The 22,003-nt window shown below is 42.5% G+C and overlaps 1 protein-coding gene across 1 annotated transcript in view; it reads left to right on the top strand.

The window, feature by feature from the left end:
- Positions 1–22,003, top strand: part of IQCH (IQ motif containing H) — a 104,961-nt gene that overhangs the window by 10,858 nt on the left and 72,100 nt on the right. Inside the window, exons 3-5 of the mRNA XM_018552819.1 lie at positions 5,647–5,744; positions 11,893–12,004; positions 20,075–20,194. Of these exons, the coding sequence (XP_018408321.1) occupies positions 5,647–5,744; positions 11,893–12,004; positions 20,075–20,194 (330 nt within the window). The remainder of the gene's footprint in view (positions 1–5,646; positions 5,745–11,892; positions 12,005–20,074; positions 20,195–22,003) is intronic.

The raw sequence follows: 22,003 nt of genomic DNA, 5'->3' as shown, positions 1-22,003 counted from the left end.
CACACCCCATGTACAGCCTGAGTCTAGGGGACTCCACAGTGCAACAATTATGTACTTGAAGCCCTACACAACACATTTGAAGCAAACACCACACTTCAGCACTGTTGTCACCTTACAAAGATCTTAGACCAAGTTAAGTTCACTTTTAAAGAGTACCTGTGTACCAAAAGACAAACTAAAGGCAGGTACATTATAAAAGTAGCCATTGTTCCTAGCAAAATTTTCGTGCAAACCCTGAGCATCAACCATCTTTCCTTGTGCAGTCAGTTGCTGTTCAGTGGGCAGGACATACAGTATATCTGCTCCCAGTAGCTGTTCCTACTCCTCTACCTTAGCATTCCCTTTAGGTCCCTTTCACATGGGCTGATCAGGATAGGATCCATGCTGATCAGAGCAGTGCGAAACAGATGTCACTGATTTGGCATCCATGTCCTTGCAGTTTTTTCCTCCATCTTGTGATGGAGGAAAGAACTAAACCCAATGTCAGTCTATGGGGAGTTGGATGTAAACCCACGTGTGTCCGTTTACATCAGATTACCCCCAATCCAGCGTGATCAGGTCTAGCAGAACAGAACTCTGGACCTGGCCAGAGTAGGGGGTAATGCCTGTCCATTTAGACCCAGCTGGCCATAGACTTACATTGGGCATCCGATTGGGTCCGCCTGAAAAACTGACACGCGGACCCTATCGGACCACCCATGTTAAAGGGGCCTTACCTCTCTACTGCCTAATTCTTTGTACTTCACTTTCAGTAAAGAGATAAAATGCATTTCTTGTGTATGGACTGTATGATGTGCATGTGTATTTATGATACAAGTAGAAAGATGTCCTCATTGTTCTATTTTTTTATTTTTATTTTTACAAATGACCTTCATCCAATGTCTACGAGAATCATTAGAGAAAAAGGGTTAAATAAACTGACCTTTTTCACAGGGAAGGGATGGTAGTTATGCCTGCTTGTGTCATTTTTTGGTTGCTCTGGGAGTGGAATTATGTTTTTGTTATGCGATTAGGCTTACCTTGACAAAGTATGGTTTCTACAACAGCTCAGTCTGGCCCAGAATTTCTAATGTGTAAATTGATTGACCAAAAAAGAATCTGGTGTATACAATGTTAAACTTGTAATCTCCATTCAATTACACATTAGTTAAAGGAGAACTATGAGGTGAGTTATTTCCACTCATCCTCATAGTTAGAGCCGACACATAGCCTCGCTCGCTCACTTCCCAATCATCTCTCTGCAGAGGGAGTTGACTGTCAGTCACCGCTCCCCGCTGGGATTCCCCCCCTCCCCGCTCTGATCCTCCTGCACTGACTGGAGGAACAGACAGGGGAGGCGGCGGGCACAGCTGGCTCTGTCTCTAGATAGGCAGAGCCAGCTGGGTTGATCTCGACAGTATTGTCGGGATCCATCCCAGCTGCGGCGGTCTCAGTATATAGCGGGCAATAGCTCGCTATATACTGAGCTTTGGGTCACGGGAGGACGTTAGTATATGTCCTCCCGTGACCCTAAAGAGAACTATGGGATAAAAAGGTTAACCCATAATTCTCTTTTAAGTGTTGTGGCCCTACAAGTCCCATCAGGCATTGCAAGACTGACAGCCACAGGCATGTCTCCCAGTGGCAGAGGCATGATGGAATATGTACTTTCACCACAGCTGGAGTGCCACGGTTTGCCTACCCCTGTATTAATCTTCCAGGGCTCATCAGCATTACCAAAACACATTATTGTTTTGAGTAAAAGAGAATATCTTGCTGGCAATGAATAAAAAGATATCGCAGCACACAGTGCTTCCTTTATATTACGTGGATCTCTTTCACATGCAAGAAAGAAAATAAATAAAAGGATGACAGCTTCCTTTTAACAGTAGCACTGAAGCTGAGGGCAATGTATATCTTGGCAGGCTTTGCATTACATTGGCCACAGACTTTATCATTTTATTCAGTCTCTGTACAAACTTTTTTAGATTTGACAATCTTTATTTAGTGCAAGGACCTGCAGTACCTAAACCTTACACTTAGGGGTGTATTTATAAAACGTTCATAGAGCTGTTCACTGTGCGTACATATTAGTTTTAGATTCACACAGCATTATGGCCACTAGGTGGAGTCAGGGAGCATAGGATTTGCTCCTTAGTTTCATCTAGTGGCCATAATGCCAAATGCTGCATATCCACCCTATGTTAGTAAACTGACTCTGTTTTTTCCACCTCCCTTTACTCCTGAAGATCCACTGTGTACTTGGCATCAAACAAAGTAGCAATGAGAAAACAACTGCTTTGTCTAGTTTAGTGCTGATCTTTATTGTGCAATCCATATTAGTACAATACAATAAACATTTCTAGGAAAAGTTAAAACCATACAACGTGTAGACTTGATCTTATGCGTTCTGACAATGAAGACTTCTTCAAGGACCCTCTTGGAGATATACATCGTTTTCTCTCTACCTACAGGTAAAAGCCAGGGTTCTGATGGCTTCACAAATATTTTCTATAAGCAATTATTGGATGTATTGTCACCTGTACTTGAAACAACTTTTAATGACATATCGGAGCGGTGTCACATTCCCACTCCAAACCAAGAAGCCCATATTTCTCTAATTCAGAAGGATGGTAAGGATCCCTTGCGGTGTTCTAGTTATTGGCCAATTTCTCTGATCAATGCGGACTTAAATATTTTTGCTAAACTAATTTGAGACCTCAGCCCTACCTTCCATTGTTGATTGACCCAAAACAGGTAAGCTTTGTCCCCTATTGTTTAGCTCAAGATAACACAATTTGGACCATTTCAGATGGAGTATGCCATACAACATGACTTACCACTATATGTCTACTTTCACTGGATGCCGAAAAGGCATTTGATTGGGTAGCCTGGAGTTTCCTTTCTGACACTCTCCAAAAATCAAAGGCCCTTCCCCTTTTTTTGAGAAATTCATTACACTTTACAATAGACCTTCAGCCCGTATTCACGTCCTATTGTCAAATACAGTTTCTATCCATAATAGGACAAGGCAGGGTTGCCCTTTGTCCCCTTTTCTTTATGTACTATCTATGGAACACCTGGCAAGGACTATATGTATGAACCATCATTAAAAGGGTATATGCGGAACATATTTTTTTTCTAACCCCTGGGTAGGTTTCCCATCCCTATTGCAGGAATTCCAGACATTTGGGCATCTCAGCAATTTTAAGGTTAATACCCATAATAAGCTCAATTAAATAGCTGGGGGGCAATCTTACTAAGGATCTTTCCAAACTTTATGTTTACCTTAATTATATCCAACTACTTTAGAGAGAACTCTTTGTATGTTCTTGGAATGGTCCCTATGCCAAACACTCTTGGCATGGGCATGCTGCCTTGGTGAAGATGAATGTGTTGCCACACTTCTTATGAATTATTCAGACCCTGCCCATTTCGGTTCCTAAATCTTTCCTCTCCAAACTTTATTCGCTATGGTTTGGTACCTATGGGCTTGCTCTCTACCTCGCTTACACTTTGACATTTTGTTAAAACATAAATTATCTGGGGGAATAGTTCTCCCCTACTGTGAGCTTTGCGAACTGGATATTTCATCTCAAGGACAAATTGTGTGTTGTATTGGAGGACTCTTTATCCCCGCTTCCCCTACTTTCATTACTGTAGATACAGCCAGGGCTCATCCTCCCTTGATGGCCTTGCCACAATGCGTATCTACTTTTCTGAGAATGTGAGACTTGCTGTTGAGAAAGTCACATATCTCCTCGTATGTAGGCCCAATGACCCTGGTGATGGGGAGCCCTATGTTCCCTCCAAGTCTTGAAGCACCATCCTTCCTTTGTTGGTCCAGAGAGGCCCTTTCTCCTTTGGGAAGAGCAGATCGGGAGGAGAATTTGTTTGTTTTTTTTGCTGCACTGACTGTGGATCTACCCTTTCTCTGGGTTGTTGGTTGCAATTATTATTATTATACAGGATTTATATAGCGCCAACAGTTTGCGCAGCGCTTTACAATATAAGGAAGACATTACAATCACAATACAATTCAAGACAAGATGGTAAGGAGGGCCCTGCCCCTGAGGGCTTACAATCTAAAAGGGAGGGAGAAGTGATACATGAGGAGGTTGCTGTGTGGGGATGAATTGTTTGAGAACGTGATGGTTCAGTGGTTAGGTTGAGGTGGAATAGGCTTCCCTGAAGAGATGAGTCAATATTCCCAGTTGGGAGGTTTCGCCGATCAAGTAGTTCTTATGGGTCCGATCTTCAGGGACTACACGCCCTTTGAAAATGTCTGTCTCCGATCTCAACCACTGACTTACCTGATCACTTAGTTACATGGTTTTCTCTTAGACCAGGATTTCTCCTCTACTTCCTACTTCATCCATGCTGGGAAAAGGATCTCCAGCGTAGTTCCACCCTTGATGAGTGTCTTAAATTATTCACTGTGATGCATAAACTTGAAATTGCTTCCTCAGCACAGGAGAAAAACTATAAAAATCCTTACACGGTGGCAAAGATGTCCTGCGGCTCTGCAAAAATGCTTTCCCATATAACCTTGGTCCACTGTTGGTAGTGCGATCTTGTGCGGGGAACAATGCTACACATTTAGTGGACGTGCCCATCTATACCTGCCTTCTAGTCATGGACCTTTCACATTTTACCCAAGTAACTAGTATTAACACCTGAAATTGCTCTCCTCTCTTTACTCCCTGGTTCTATCTGTGGTTAAAAAAGGCCACATATGCTTTTTAATTATGGCTGCCATAATTGTGATCCTAAGGAGTTAAAAAAACTTCTCTCGTACCCTCAGTACAGGAATGGTTTGCTGATATCTATTGACTGCAACACATGGAGGAACTGAAGGCTCAGCTGCATGACAAATTTGAACAATATACCCTCACATGGAATATTTGGATAGCCTTCCTGAGTTTCTACTGTTTTCAAAACATTAGCAGTGATGGCTGCTAGCTGTTGTGGTGGACTCTTAAGCGCTACTTTCCCGGTGCATATATCACCCCAATTTATACTACTTAACCTTTTCCCCTTCTTCCCTTCTTTTCTCCTATACCTTCTTCCTTTTGCCCTGGGCTCATTTGTGGCCATGGCTGCTAGCCCTTGTAGTAGACTCTAATTGCTACTTTCCCAGTCGATGTCTCGTCCCCAATTTATCCTACTTATTCCTTTTCCCTTCTTTCTTCCTCCCCTCTTTTCTCCTTTCTTCTTCTCCTTCCCTGTCTCTTTCTCCTATCCATTCTTCCTTTTCCCCCGGCTCTATTCCACTTTCTTACTCTTTTACTTGTAAGAGCTTAAGGACCTATTGTATTACCATGCTTATACAGTAGAGTGTGGGTAACCTCATTTATTGCTTTTAATTTAGATGCTTCATAAGACTGAAGTATGTTCACAGTTGCTACATGGCTAACCTCTGTATTATTGTCCTGGCCATTCCCTACCTGTCTGTATTGTTCTGTATTGTTGAAACTTAATGAAACTCTATTTTTAAAAAAACATCTTCAGATACTACCTACTGTAATGTCCTGTAATCTCTTCTACTAGGCAGGATTTTTGCTTTTAAATGTTTGGAATGGGTGACCGTTTTGCTTCAACCCTTAAAGAGAAAATAATTTGTACATACTTATTTAAAATGTAATATGAATGTTTTTGGTTTGGCAGAAGCATACCCAGGATTACTTGGCTTACATCAGCTGCAGCCCAATGACAATACTTCATGACCAGAGCAAGGACAAGTATACTCCACGTGTATTGAAATGGTAAGTCATCACAGACATACAGTAAAATGCTTTGTCAGGCTGGCAATATGACCATCATTTGACAAAATGTGTATTTTATTAGTAGATAAACTTCCTCAAGCCTTTGTACTTTAGAAGAGATAGAAACAATTTTATTCAAGCCGAAGTAAAGTTCTAGGAGCAAAAGTTTTTTGGCAAAAGATACATGCAAAGTCTCTTTTGTCAAAAAACCTTACCCGCACCCTATGCAATCTTTCTTTAAAGGTGCAACTGTAAAAAAAGTGAACTTACTGGTGCACAATACATCACCTTTGACTTCTATGGGGCCATCTCCAGGCCGACAGAGGTAGATGAGCCCCTAGAAGTCAATGGGATGTACTGAGCAGGCAAGACCAGGAGAGGGAGACTTTTGCCACAGGATGCAAACAAACAGCAAAGGCCGGCCCCCTCAGAACTCGGTAAGCATGCATCTGTGCAGGGAGAGCATGGAATCTGTTAGATTAGCTTAAAGAGAACAAAAGGATAAGTGCATTCCAGCTCATTCTCAGCATGCTACGAATAATGCCAGATGCTGTGGGCATTGTAACTTTTACGCACATCATTAGTAGCCATGCAATAACTGAAAAGGATTATCGCGGGACCCAGAAGAACCAGCAGTGACACACTGGTTGAGGCACCAGTAGAGAAGGGCACACTGACAGGTGTGCCATAATGTGCAAGTATGTTGTGCATACTTGCAAATTATAGCAAAAACCCTCGTAGCAGAAGATAGTTCCATGTTATGCTTTTGGGTGTGCTTTAGAAAAGGGTTCCCTCCAGGGAATGTAGTATATGAGTGTCCTGTTTTTTTAAAAAGGACCTGAACAGTGGAAGCTGTGTCCAAAAAAAGGCAAGTAGAGGACAAGGGACCAGTCCCCAGAACTACATGTAGGCTCACTGCAGATGATACTTTCCCCATTAATTACCTTGCCTTGTTACACAGTGTCCCTGTGTCATCCTGATGGCTTTGCTTCTTCATCTCAGAGGTATCACCCGTGATGACTGGTGAGGTGATATTTCAAAAGCAGCAGGAGAGGTTCAGAAAGCACATATACATAGATTTATTAAAGGCTGGAGATGCATGCAGTGCAGATCCTCAGGTACAGATTCCTCTCCAACAAGCAGCACAGTATTGTCATATCTTGTCAGACTAGCAGGCAGAGTCATACAATGCTTAAGATTCTCACACTGCAGATATACAGTTATGGGGCTTAAGGCACAGGAGTGCCTAGGCATAGGAAGCGCACAGCTATATTTCAGAGGAATTCAAAGCAAAAGTTACAGTTTTCAGGGTACTGCTTAGCTGCAATTATCATTTCTAGATGTCCCCTATAATAGCAAATCTTCACTTTTTTTAATTTCAGGTTTACTTTAAAGCAGTGGTTCTTGGTCATTAAGTCGCGACCCAGGTGACACCACACTGGAACGCACGGCATTGCAGTACCGCATGTTCCGGTGCAAGTGATCAAACTGTGGGCAGGAGGTGTGTTTGGGGTGCCATTTAAATGAATGGCAACACAACACACCTCCCGCACCAGAACAAACAGTAGGTACGATTGCATGGTAGTTTGCGATTAAAACACTGAAACACAAAACGTACAAACAGCGCTCTTGTAATGATAATAAGGGGGTGAACAGTGTATGGCCCTAGATCGTGTGCAGCCCTGAAACCCAGGAGGAGTGCCTGTGTATCTGCAAACTTGAAACAAAAAAACCCAAAATGGCGCAACACTAGGTGGGCTAACTGACCGGGTCGGGAGACCCAGGGAAAATGACAGGAGAATAGTGTGACAATGGGTGCACTGGGCGAAAAACCGAAGGATAGCTGAGGAAAAAGAATAAGCACTTACATTTCGTTTCACGGGACCAGAGGATGGACGGCCGGTGCAAAGGATCGGGTCATCCGTGGTATCTACCTGGAACTGGTGAGCCAGGGGATGTGCATCCACACGGGGAGAGGAGGCTGTGGGCGAGGAAGAAAAGGGGGGGAAAAAGAGCAACAACAGGAATGGGGACTCAGTCCGTGGCCCGCTGTGTGAGTCCAGGGGCTGAGTGGTGTGGGAAAGAATCAGCGGTGTCAGAAGCAGGCAGAGCTGCTGTGACTGCGGCTGCGGCTCGTGCTGCTCGGTCACTGTCGGCGCAGGCTGGGGTAGTGTGCGGGTGCCGTGGGCTGAGAGTTGTCAGCTATCGGTCGGGTCTGTGATAGGAAGAGGGTAGTGGCGGGGTGGAAAGGCAGTGAGCAACGCGTTTCGAGGAGTGATACCTCTTTTTTAAGCTCGAGAAGGAACATATCGTGGCGGCGGGAAACCGCCGATTTAAATGTGACAGCTGGGTGGAGCTTAGTGACAGTGGGCGGGGGAGCCGCACGCTCGAAGCAGTGGAGCCTCGGCATGTGTAATAATCGGTAAGAGCTAAAGCTACACTAGCCAGGTTGAACAATTGGGGGCAACTTGGGGGTGGATCTATAGCCCCTATTCTGTCCGTAGGGGAGCGTGCCATGGGCATAACAGACAAGAATAGTGAGTCACCACTGGGGGGAGGCATTAGAAATGTCTTAAAGGACGCTCTAAGGTTGATTGTCTAATTGATTAAAACACTGACAGACACTCACAATCTCACACACTCGCACACATACACAGTCAAATTTTTTTGAGGTTCAGTGTGGGCTGCTGTGCTGTGACGGAGTTCCATCTATACATGCATTGCTTGTACAGCTCCTTTGTAGAGGTGCAGGGAGCCAAAATCTGACGTCACTCCAGTCATGCGAGGGAGCTGTAAGCAATGCACATATGGATGGAGCTCCCTCGCGGCCATATCCCCAGCCCACCCTACTTCAAACTGATACTTGCAGCCAGCCAGCATATTTTCAAGTGGCTGCTGGGCACGAGAACTGACATTGCTGCGCTATGGGGGAGGCTGAGGAGCCTCTCGCCTAGAGCAGTGGAAGGCATGCAGCGACCCATTGAACATAGGGTCACGACCCACTTTTTGGTCACGACCCACCAGTTGAGAACCACGACTTTAAAGTGAATGTTCACCTTAGAATTAATCTGTGAACAATTAACAGATCTCCTTCAATATCAAGCCACCCCAAATCTTGTACAGTTCATGTGCGAGATCTGGCGGTATCTCCCTAGAGGAAATGGTGACGTGACCTTTCCTGTGAGACCTTCCTGAGGGCTTTTCCACCAGTGCTTCAGGGAAACCAGGGAGTTGTGAAAAAAAGTTTTAAAGTTTTTAAGTAGTATTTTAAAAATCACTTTTATAACATATTTGGGTAAGGCAGGCAGTGCTGCAGGCACCATGGCTTTTTGGGTTTGGGGGGTAAAGGTCTGCACATAGAAAAAGCAATGTCTGCTAAAACTAGAAAAATGCAAAGAAGATTGTAAAAATAAAAGAAGGTACAAGTCAGAATCTTAAAAGGGGTGTGGGGGGTCCACCAAAACACAAATTAATTTTATCTCAGCTTGGACTCCATCAAAGTGCTTCACAATTGAAATAATGCAGAAATAATTTCAGAAGGAAGTTATTTAATCCAGGGCATCAAAATTCTTTTACAGCTTAACTAAGTAATCTGTAAGGAATGCTGATAATTTTCCGTAATTATTGCTCTATGCCAAACTAGTTTTAGCTTTAGCAAAATTAATAGAAGAAAATCTCCAGGCTTTTCCAATAATTTGTTTGACAGCTGTGATAATAAACAGAAAGGAGGACAAATTAAAGTGTTTTAATATTAGCAATTTTTTAAAATATCTTTTCAAATATCCTGACCTAATGAAGAATAAATCATTGGGTGTGTTCTCAAACAGATTGTTTTGGTGTAGGTCAGGCTCATGAAATATGTCTACCAGGTTTACGTTCTTCAAGGAAGTAAGTGGTTGGGTGAGCACATAATGTGCAATTCTTAAAGTGGCTGACAAGTTCCTTTTAAAGGACGAGTGCACTTTTACTAATCTAGAAATTCCCCACACAGCTGTTTACTTCTCTCAACATGATGGCATATGACTAAAGGTTCTTTTAATCAAAGTATTTTAGTGTATGATGTAAGGCCAAACCTTTTATTTATTTATTGTAGATAGAGTAGGGAAAGTTTGAAATCCGATCATGTTCTTTTTTGTTAACTTTGTCATTCTTGGGAAATTAAACTTTACTTCCTGCCCTGAAGATGCAATCGAATATGAAAAGAAATCTCTCCAAAGCAAATGGAATTCCCATATTAGAGATCTGCCACCGGATTAGGTGTCCCCATTGTAGGATTGTCCCTCACCTCTTGCTCTGGTGAAAACTCAAAATTAACAGATTTCCCTTCATTTTCTGTCTCAGTGAGAAAGGTTATCAGGTGAAACAGAGGGGTGAATCACACCAGCAGGGACAGAGACAGCAATCTTAAGCTTCCCTATTCTCTTCAATTACACTTAAAAATTGCCTTTAAATTCACTTTAACTTGATGTGACCTGTAGCCCACCCAAGTAACAGTATCAAGCTGACCAACCAACCAACGGTGATCTCATGTCTATAGGTATCTTCAATTTAAATAATTGTTAGTAATTTTGTGATATGACTGGTAGATGCTAAAATATTACTGAAATTAAGCAATAGACTCTGAGTCAGATACTTGTCATGGAAGCCCTGGAAACCCGTTTCAATCTGGCTTTCGTCCACAACACTCCACATAAACTGGCTTTTATGGCCAGGACTGCTCTTCTAAAACTTACTAATGATCTACTAACTGCTAAAACCAACGGCCACTACTTTATACTCATACTTTTAGACCTTTCTGCTGCCTTTGACACAGTTGACCCCCCGCTTCTCCTTAATAAACTCCAATCCCTTGGCCTCCAAGACTGCTTTCTCATGGTTCACCCCCTACCTATCTCAGCACACCTTCAGTGTCACCTACAATTCTACCTCCTCCTCTCCTCTTCCTCTTTCTGTGGGTCTGTCCTTGTGGCCCTTCTATTCTCCTTCTACACTTCTTCCCTGGGTCAGTTGACAGCTTGCCATGGCTTCCAATACCATCTTGATGCTAATGACACCCAAATCTATCTCTCCACTCCTCAGCTCACACCCTCGGTCTCTTAGAATATCATTAATCTACTCATTGACATCTCAGCATGGATGTCACACCACTTCCTCAAACTCAAATCTGTCCAAAACTGAGTTTATAATATTTCCTCCTCTCCGTGTTCACTCCGCTTACTTCTCCATCACATTCAACAGCACTACAATCAACCCCTCCTGTCAAGCCAGGGTACATCAAATCACTATCTAAATCTTGCCGACTCAACCTCCGTAACATTTATAAAATGTGCCCTTTTTAAACAAACGGAACTACAAAGCTTCTAATTCACTCCCTTGTAATCTCTCGCCTCAACTACTGTAACTCCCTCCTTGTTGGCCTACCACTAAACAGGATATCCCCCCCCCCTTCAGTCTATCATGAATGCTGTTGCCAAACTCTCATCCACCTTACCAACCATTCAGTGTCTGCCGCCCCTCTCTGCCAATCACTCCACTGGCTCCCACTTGCCCAACAAATAAAATTCAAAATACTAACAATAACATTCAAAGCCATCTACAACTCTTCCCCCAGCTACATCTCCAACCTCATCTCAAAATATCACCCAAACCGTCATCCCCGCTCCTCTCAAGACCTCCTGCTCTCTAATTACTTCCTCCCATGCTCGCCTCCAGGACTTTACCAAAGTGTCTCCCATCTTCTGGAAATTCATTCCCCAAGTTGTCCGGCTATCTCCTACGCTGCTCGCCTTTAGGCAATACTTAAAAATTCATTTCTTCAAGGAAGCCTATCCCACCTCCCATAAATGCCCTTTTACTTCTTCCAATAACTCAATCTAAACAATTATTACCTTTTTGTATCACTTGCCCCTTCTACTAGATTGTAAGCTCTCATGAGCAGGGCCCTCCTTACCCTATTGTACTGAAATTGTATTGTAACTATACTGTCTCCCCCAGTTTGTAAATTGCTGTGCAAACTGTTGGCGCTATATAAATCCTGTATTATTATAATAATAATATGTCAAATTCAAGTCCAATAAATAGAAAAATAGAAATATTGGATGTGAAAAGTAATATACATTGTAATATTGAATGCTGTATGCCTTAATAGGGGCCCTCAACTGGAAGCTGCAAAGCAAAACCAAAAACTACCTCTAACAGATATTTCGGGAACAAGAAGACAACCTCTAAGCACAATTGGACACACATCACCAGGGCAACAGGTCAGTTTACAGGAGCCATTTTTTAATATTCAGTACATTCTCATTTCTAGATTGTGCAATTATAATATTGAACGTTTTAATATACGCTAACAAAAGTTCTTGGATTTCAAAAAGAGAGTGTTCAAAGGGAGAAAAAGAGGAGAGATGAGATGCCGAGCATGTTAACTGGAGGGAATAAATAGGTAAAGGTGGGAAGAGAAAAGAGTGGTGGAGAAAAGCCACTAGGGGGAGAACCTGGGACCCCTCAAGGATCTTACCAAAGAACGTTGAACAATCAGAGTAGGCTAACACTGGAAGTCAGTTGACAATAGTCAATATTACCTATGGACTACATCGGGATCAGATAAATACCTCCAAGTTTGTTGTAAACCTCTATTTGTTTTTTCCATGCGTCGGATCTACTTTGCTTGAAGTCATGGGGGGTAAATTCCACTTAGGGGCAGATTTATAAATGAGCAGGATGGCCTTGCATGGCACCATACTGCTACTTTTTGGAAAAGAGGATCTTCTGCCACATTTATAAAGCACAGATGTGCGTTTTGCAAATGTGCTCCTTGCTTTGCTTGTTTTAGAACTCTAAACGGAGCTCAAAGTTTACTGTTTCTACTGTATAAAAGGAGCGTACAGTCTACTGCTCCGACCATGTGCATGCCTAGTAGGCCCATTACAGCCATTAACCTGAAAAAATGAATAATCTTAAAAAAACCTTACTCTGTTTGGATGGTACGCGCTATGGTGCTTTTCTCTTATTGGATAACACGATCCTGGTATTGACATCCTATACTGGGGAGGCCTACAGTTCGATAAAGATTGGAGGTTATTGTTTTCCTACTACAGAAGTGATATACAGATCCTTCAGCTGGTTTGATTACATTATTGGAGGACATCTGTGAGCGATTGGAGTTGAGGGCCCCCTCCCCTGGTTAAGAAGGGGATTGCCTAATTGCCTTGACCTTTTGTTGGGGTCTATCAGGAAGGTGAGCACCCCTATATCTGGTGTGGTGCATTTGGTGAAGGAACAAGAAATATTCATCACTATTGCTGTTTTTATATGGACATATATATCTTCATCGTTATGAACATTTACAGACTTCACATCTGATCCATTTACTATTTATTAACTGACATTTGTTTGAGTCACAGATTCTTTTATAGTTTTTTTTTTTTTGTATTGCTTATTATTGTAGCTCGGCACATTCAGTTATTCATTTGTTCACGTATACAAACTCACAGTGGGTGCACATTCCAGTGCCTTGTAGCTGTTAGCTTGCTTATTGGCACAGTTCATTTATATATATTTTTAGAGCCATTAACCTACAAGTGTTTTTGGATTGTGGAAGGAAACCCCTGTAAACATGAGAGAGTATAATAAAATCATCCTGCACGTTGGCAGAGAGAGCCAGTTATCCACTATTACTATTATTATTTTTTTTAAAACACATTGAGGGAGATTTAATAATGTTTTTGCACGGAAAGATCATGCTAAACAGGAGCAGTGAGACAAATTTACTAAGATTGCAGCTTGATTTATAAATCCCTCCTTACTGTTGCTTTAACGTATAATTGCAACAATATAACAACTATCCCTGACCACTTCTTAAAGTGTATCTTAACCCAAGAACAAAAATGTATTCTATTACAGCTTACCCATCCTTAGATGTGGTGGTTGGGGGTTGTGTTTGTTTTTTTTTGTTTGGGGGGGGGGTGTAGAGGCTTCTTTTCCTTTATTTATACCTGATGACTCTGCCAGTAACACACTTCCTGCTCTAGGGTTACAACACTCACTCACTGTACTGTATCTATGGAGAGGCAGTGTTGTCAGTTTAGGACAACAAACCTACCCTTCTCTTTTTTAGGACATCTTCCCTTCTCTTTTCCCCCTGTCCTATGGTGTCAAAGCTCAATCACTATACTGTATACAACAGACTACACTGGAAGTTACAAGCTCACTTGCCTTCTGGCAGGATCAAAAGATATTTATTTATATGTATTGAACAGATTGTTTGTGTTTATAGTAAAAATGTTTCCCATGTACAATGCTAAATCTGTCTCAACCTCTGCAAACCTGCCAGGAATCCAGGTGCAAGGGTGTCAAATACACACAAAAAAAGCTATCCCATATACTTTGCTATATGTGAAGCAGCGTGCTTTGCGTTTAACTTTGTCACTAAATTGCCTTTATAATTGTCTCTCAGCGTGTATCACTTTACTAACATTTGTACCTGGCTGTCTAATGCTTCAGAAAATTTGTACCACTTTAAACCTAAATTATAGTATTGTAAGGTAATATGTGTGTGCGTGCGGGTGCTGGACTGCATGCTCTATAGGTGCACCGACTGTGTGGCGTCAGGCTGTTCTTCACTTGCTTGTAAACTCTTTGCTGCCTGGTTGCCTCTATTGTGCCCGGAATCCCCTGGAATATAACACTCAAGGTACTCACAGCCCTGGGATGGAATCACTGCACCTTGACCCTTCTTGGCAGAACCCACCTCTGAGAGACATCCAGCCTGGCCTGACCAGTACATGCCAGTGGTTTTACACATGCACTCCACAGGCATTTACACAGCAGTCCAGCCCCCACAAACCCATTCTCAGGAGAAACCTTTTCCATATTTTGCTTAAAACTTCTTCATCTGCACAATATATTACATGTTTCAGCCATCCACATTCAGGTGACAGCACATTCCATAATGAACACACAAAAGTGACCAACAATAGTTGAGAGATGAGGATAGTTAAGGTGTAGTCCACAGCCACGGAGAAGTTTTGCCCAGAGTCCTGCATCCTTACATAGTCATGTGAGTAGCCCCTTTACAAGACGTCCTGCACCTATGCTCCCTTGCTTCCCTGAAAAAAACCCTGTTGTTTACAGACCTCAATAACTCAAGCAAAAATCTATGCGCACACACACACACACACGTGGAAAAAAAGACTTTGCTGTGCTGTCTCTTAAGCTAGCCCAACATGCTGTACACTTTTGTGTACAGGTAAATAAAGAAAAGAGAAAGAGATTAAGCAGGTTATCTGGAGTGCGGTACACCTTTCTTTGGACTTACATACAAACAGAGTGGAGCATGTCGGTTTTCCAGTACCCATTACGAGAAATAAGAGAAATCATGGACAACTTACCCTCAACCCTGTACCATAGAGCTCTTACAGGGCAGAGATACCCTTTAGCTCCTGTAGTGACTCCCATAGTCACAACCACTTAACCATTACCTCTACAGTGACATCTACTGGCAGATAGGGGAACTGTACTCCATTAATCCTGTCCACTACCCTACGATAAACAGTATATGTAAGTGTGGTGATCAAATGGAAACCTGTATGAAGATAAATTACCATGCTTCTCTTTCTGACCTAATTCTAGAAGTTCGAGTTTCCTGGCTGGCTCCAGTCTCAATAATCTCTAACACAGGTGTAGTCCAACTCCGGCCCTCCAGCTTTGGAGAAACCACAAATCCCATCATACATCTTGCTCTGGGAGTCATGCCTATGGCTGTCAGAATCTTGCAATGCCTAATGGGATTTGTAGTTTCACCACAGCTGGAGGGCCGTGGTTTGGCTCGCCCTGCTCTAAGAGAATGGCCAAACTAAGCAAAGTAAAATGAAATCTGAGAGACTGTGGCGGCTGTCATAGCTAACCTCTCCTTCTGAATATGATAGTTGCCTTGCTATCATGCCATGTCCCAGTGGCTTCAATATGCTGAATACACTGACCTGCACCAAATATATAAATTGGGAGTTCTGACTTTGTGCTGAATTTCTTATCTGCATACTTTCCTTTCCTTCCGTTCCTGATAAAATAAAAGTATTAAAGCCAGAGACAGTCAGACAATTAGTACTCTTAGATGGAAGCCCCCTTGTCACGTACAGTGTACGTGGCCAGTCATATAGGCACAAAGTGACAAGACGTACACTGTACGTCTCCCGTCACGAAGGGGTTAAAGGAGTTGTAAAGTCCCAGCATATCCTCTCCTATTGTAACATCAGCAGTGTAATAGGAATACATTCTAGAGTTGTGTTTCATAATACAATCAAAGTTTACGTGAAAAAATCCCTTTTATGTAGTGAGTGCTGCCTTCCGTCTGCCCATCACTTTCACCAACTTCCTGGATTCCCCGTGTTCTTTGCATCTCTTTCACTGCTGCTTGATGTGATACCATCTCCATTTCTCAGGACTACATATCCCATTGTGCATTGCTCCCAGCAAGCAATAATGATGTTACATTGTGGGAAGCTCAGGCATTGAATTGTAGTTCAGAAGGCAGACTCTGTGGGACTTGTGACACAAGGAAGTGCATATTTACAGGGCTGAGTGAAATGGTGTCAGTGCATTGGGGAAGTACATCCTATGGGCAACTTCAATAAGTAAGTTTACAAACTTCTAGATTGATAGGCTCTTTTTGAAACGTAGGAGCAATCCATCTACTAGGTTGCCGCTGTGTGTGTGTATATAGATTTTAGCTTGAGTTTTTGAGGTCTGTAAACAACAGTGTTTTTTCCCTGTAGGCTGTAAGGAGACAAAAGAAAAGAGAGCACCAAGAGCTCCGTCTTCTGCCTTCAAAAAATACAAAATATTAGTGAACATTTAGCTGACTGAACACAATGGGGGGAATTTATCAAAACTGGAGCAGACACAATCTGGAGCAGTTTCCCAGGGCAACCAATCAGCTTCTCTCTTCAGTTTGTTCAGTTAAGATTTGAAAATGAAAGAGAGAAGCTGATTGGCTGCCATACACAACTGTTCCAGTTTAGAAAAATTCCCCTCAATATATTTTTTAATTTAAAAAAATCTATAAAATGAGTAAAAAAACAATAACCTTTTTTTTGTTTTTGTTTTTTTGTTAGCAGAAATCATATTGTTGCCTTATAATTTAGATATGAGTGCAGCAATCAAAAAATATACTTGCTCACATATAAATATCAATACATACATACGTAACATACATTTCATTATAACTCACATTTACTCCAAAGACATGCTGGAAGATTTATTGGCTCCTCTCCAAATCAGCCCTGTGTGTATACATGTGAGATAGGTCCTTAGATTGTAAGCTCCTTGAAGGCAGGGACTGATGTAAATGTGCAGTATGTAAAGCGCTGGGTAAATTGTCGGCGCTATATAAAGTACCTGTAATAATATGCCAGGAAATGTTAGAATAACTACTAATTATTTCTCATAGCTTTGCATATTCCAGGGGGCTGTATTTTGTTCTGTGTCAATTATTGGGGCATCTTTAAGTTGACCTGTCTTTACCACATTCACCCACCCCGGGCACAGTGCTGCTTCTGCAGCTGCAAACCTCCAGTACCTGCTTAAAAATACATATCCTGTGATAGAACTTGCGCACCTCATTTCTTATCTGAAGGAAAGTGCTGCTTTACCAGCTGTTCCACAGGCATGGCACGCTGGCAGGAGCAGTGTTATTATTAACTAGTTGTGCGTTCCAGCTGGGAAATTGCCACCTATAATTTGCCACCTTCTATCCTTCAAACAAGGTAAACCTCGGTTGGCTCAATAAAACCTGAGTCCTGCTTATGAAACGGCGTGATTGAATAAGTTAAAGCCGCAGTTACCAGCTGCACCGCACATAAATGTCGTTGCTAATCACTTTGACCAATGCTTTTCCTGTTTATTTCTGTAACAGATTGAAATTTGGAGGTTTCAGCTTTGCAGTGTGCTTTTATATCAATTGCTACCTGAGGCTGCCCATTTTGCTTACATTTACCAATAGTTAACAATGTGATTCATTTACCTTTATACAGTGTGACTCCACATGACAAATTTAATATTGTAAATCATGGCAGTGAGATGCATCACTCTGAAAATAGTATGTAATATTCATGTTGTACCCTTTTATTGTATCCTTTGCACACACATTGGAAATCCAGATCCATTGGAAATTGTGATATATATACCATTGGGGAACTAGCTGTGTCTACAGAATACATTTGTATCCAATTGTGGTATATACCATTGGGGAATTAGCTGTGTCTACAGAACACATTCGTATCCAACTGTGGTATATACCATTGGGGAACTAGCTGTGTCTACAGAATACATTCGTATCCAATTGTGGTATATACCATTGGGGAATTAGCTGTGTCTACAGAACACATTCGTATCCAATTGTGGTATATACCATTGGGGAACTAGCTGTGTCTACAGAATATATTTGTATCCAATTGTGGTATATACCATTGGGGAACTAGCTGTGTCTACAGAATACATTTGTATCCAATTGTGGTATATACCATTGGGGAACTAGCTGTGTCTACAGAATACATTCATATCCAATTGTGGTATATACCATTGGATAACTAGCTGTGTCTACAGGTACATTTGTATCCAATTGTGGTATCTACCATTGGAGAACTAGCTGTGTTTTCAATTGTGGTATTGAGTTTTGGATAGAGTCATGAAGGGTTAGAACCCGCATCAGGATAATCTCCCCAATGGGAGACAAAAAACTGACAAGAATTTTGGCTTTAGATATACTGTATTGTTTATTTTTTTCTGAATGTTTTGTTGTTGGAGACTTTCCCTCCTTTCCTGTCCGATGAAACATTGACAGCAGGACAGGAAATTAGGGTAAATCTCTTAAACAGAGACCTGACAGGGGTTTTAACCCTTTCCCTTCTTAAAAACATTTTTGGTAGGGCATACACTCTATATTCTCCTAATGAATCGAAAGATTTAGGGGGTTATTCACAGAGGAGCTGAAGGATCCAGCCGTAGCTTCTGCTTCGCACCGAAGGGCTGCTGCATGGGCTATTCACTATAGCCCGTACAGCAGCCGTAGGCGGCTAAGCAGCTCAGCCGAGCCGACGGCATATGCTTCCGCTCGACTAAGCCGAAGTGACAGCCGAAGCAGGGAGAACGGCCTGCCGAAGGCCTTTCGCCCAGCAAATGACAGCCGAGCGGAGCCAGCGGTGGTCTCACGGCTGGCTCCGGCCAGTTGTAATGACAGATCAGCACCCCCAAATGACCTGGGGACGCTGAACTGTCATTAAACAATAACAACTGGCGGAGCCGGCCATGATGTCATGGCCGACTCCGCCCAGTTGTAATTCATTGGCCGGGACCTGCTAGAAGACTCTAGCAGGTGGGGCCAATAGGAAACAGTTGGGCGGAGCTAGCTATCAATGCTAGCCCCGCCCATTTGTTGTTGTTTTTTTTCTTTTTAAAAAAAATATTTTTAGTATTAAATTTTAAAAACATTTTTTAACCTTTTTTTTCTTCTACTTTTTTCAAAATTTTCTATTCAGCTTGGTACTACGGAGGTACCAAGCAGAATAGCCGAGCCGAATGTCGCTCGGCGACATTCGGCCATTTACTCACTGCCATTCGGGGGCCCCTATGTGAATAGGGGAGAACGGCAGCGAGTGTGCTGCCGGAGCTCCAGCTCAGCCGATCCAGATGTTGGATTAGCTGAGTCGAAGTCTTTCTGCACTTAGGCTCAGCCGAACATGCAGAGCATGTTCGGCTGACCGAAGTGCAGCCGATGTACGTCTGATGAAATCCGTACTAAGCCAGAACGTTGTTTGGCTCACTACACTTCGGCTGGGTTAGTCACTCGGCTGACTTCGGCAGCTTTGTGAATAACCCCCTTAATGTCAGCCAAATCCCCATGTCAGCCAGTTGGGTTTTTTAATCTTTACTAGAACAATGAGAGCAGAAACCTGATATACTTTATATATTTCTTAGAGGCTTCAAACTGTATGAGATGAATTTGTATAAAAATACTTCACACTCCACATATCAATGTACATGAGCAGCTGGAAAGTCAATTATGGTTTAGCAAAGTCTCCGTGATCACGTGTATATGCATTTGTATCCCTTGTCAGTAGATCAGAGTAGAAAAAATTCCATGTCTTAGTTTTTTTAACCTGGCACAGACATGTCTAGCTGGAGGCTCTGTCATTCAGCCTGGAGGTAACATGTGGCTGTGTTTTGTGCATGCTGTGTGTTGTGTATATATGTATCTGAGCCCACAGGGTGCATCAAAGTAATATGCGATTTCTAGAGAGCATGCTGTAGTAATCATGGATCCATCTCTGTTACAGCACAAGCTAGCCTTCAGTACGCGCATCATCTGTAATACTGAGAAGCCAACCCATCGTGACCTCCTCAACCAGAACTATGGGATCAACTTGCCTCTGATCAGCTGCAAACCAAAAGCATCTGTAAGTCCGCCAGCTTTAATAAACTTTGTTTTAGACCTAAGTGCTCAAGTGCCATTTCATTAAATAACATCAGAATTGGCTTCCATTTCAATTGTAGCTATTTAAACCTATGACAGAGCATTCTAGATGACACCAATTCTAGCTGACAATGGCTCAGAAACAAATACTGGTGTGCAGGGGCGTAACTAGAAATCACAGGGCCCCATAGCAAAATTTTGTATGGGACCCCGTGATTGCTAGTCATGCCACTTGCAGAGCCCCGGCGGAGAGTGACCCTGCAGAGCCCACCATAGACTCCCTATAGTGGGCTCTGCAGGGTCTGAGATCTCTTACCTGTCAGCGCCTCTGTGGTCGCAGGGCCCCGACTCCTGCTTCGCCCCGACTCCTGTTCCTTCCCCGGGCCCCGCCTCCTCTGTTATCGACGGGCCCCGCCTTCTCTTGCATCACTAGTCCCACCTGCTCTTAGGTCGCTGGCCAGTGATGTAAGAGGAGGCAGGCCCCGCCTCCTCCATTCCGAACACCGCCCTCATCTGCCGCAGCGGCTGGCTGTCACTGACACAGCTCCGCAGCGGCTATGAGGGGAAATGCGCTGTGGCCGCTGATGAGCTGTGTCTGTGACAGCCAGCACCCCCACATGCCATAGCGGCCCTGGCCGGGCCCCCCTGTGCCCGGGCCCCATAGCGGCCGCCTGGGTCGCTATGGCAATTGTTACGCCACTGCTGGTGTGTATAGTTATTGTATCATTTATAGTTATTGTATCAGTTTGTGAGATTGGAAGTGCTGCTGGGTACCAAATAACCTAAAGTGGGCAGACTCGTACTTTAAGATGACTGAAAGACAGTGGAAGTTATGTCATGTCTATATACACCACTACTAGGGATGTCCCAATGTCACTTTTTTACACTGTACGTGACGAGTTATTTGCTGCATTAGAGGGCTGGTAACCGCTGAGAATCAGCGGTTACCATTCATTAATGGATGCCTCAGTATAGAGGCATTCATTAATGAAAGGGTTAACCTTTTTCAGACACCTGATACCTTAATATCGGGTGTCTGAGAGTCAAAGCAGAGCGGGCATGGGCATAAGCCGGCATTCTGACAGCTCGTATAGATCTAGAGATCTCTCTCGATCGTATACTGGCTATACTGTATCTATTCCTGAAAGAAGAATGTTTCAGTTTTCTAATCGTTGTTGGAACGATCAGAAAACCTTTAGTGACAGCTGAATCCTGAACTGCTGCAGGATCAGTGTCACTAACTTATTATCGGCTGTTCTGAAGTTTGAAACTGGCTGATAATAACCAAAAATTTATTAATTTATCAAGCAGTAATAGTGAGATTAATTCACAATGACTGCTTGATATAATTAAATAAATAAAATACACATTTTAAAAGTTTTTAAAAAAATAGTGAAAAGTGTAAAAAAAATAAAAATAGTGAAAAGTGTAAACAAAAAAAAGTGTAAAAAAATAAAGGACAAATAAATGAATGTATTTATTGCATTTTTTTTTAGCTGTGCTGGTTTTGTAAAAAATACTACAAATCAAAACTGGGAAAAAAGTGTTTTTTTTAACGTTTTTTCCTCTTTTTTTATATTTTATTTGTCCTAAGTGAGGCGTTAGACACACATATGTGATATAAATATGTAGCCCTATCTGTCCTCTAAAAAACAATATATAATATGTGTGGGTGCACTTTGTAAGAAAGTATATTACTGACGTGGAAGAATCACACAGCAAAAATGTCAAAAGTGTGTCAGTCATTTACGAACAGAAACTAAAAACAAGCTCAGTCATGAAGGGGTTAAAG

The sequence above is a fragment of the Nanorana parkeri genome, unplaced genomic scaffold (assembly GCF_000935625.1).
Source record: "Nanorana parkeri isolate BGI_ZX_2015 unplaced genomic scaffold, ASM93562v1 scaffold98, whole genome shotgun sequence".
Classification (NCBI taxonomy): domain Eukaryota; kingdom Metazoa; phylum Chordata; class Amphibia; order Anura; family Dicroglossidae; genus Nanorana; species Nanorana parkeri.
The sequence above is the reverse complement of the archived record's forward strand: the minus strand, read 5'-3'. Positions and strand labels throughout refer to the sequence as shown.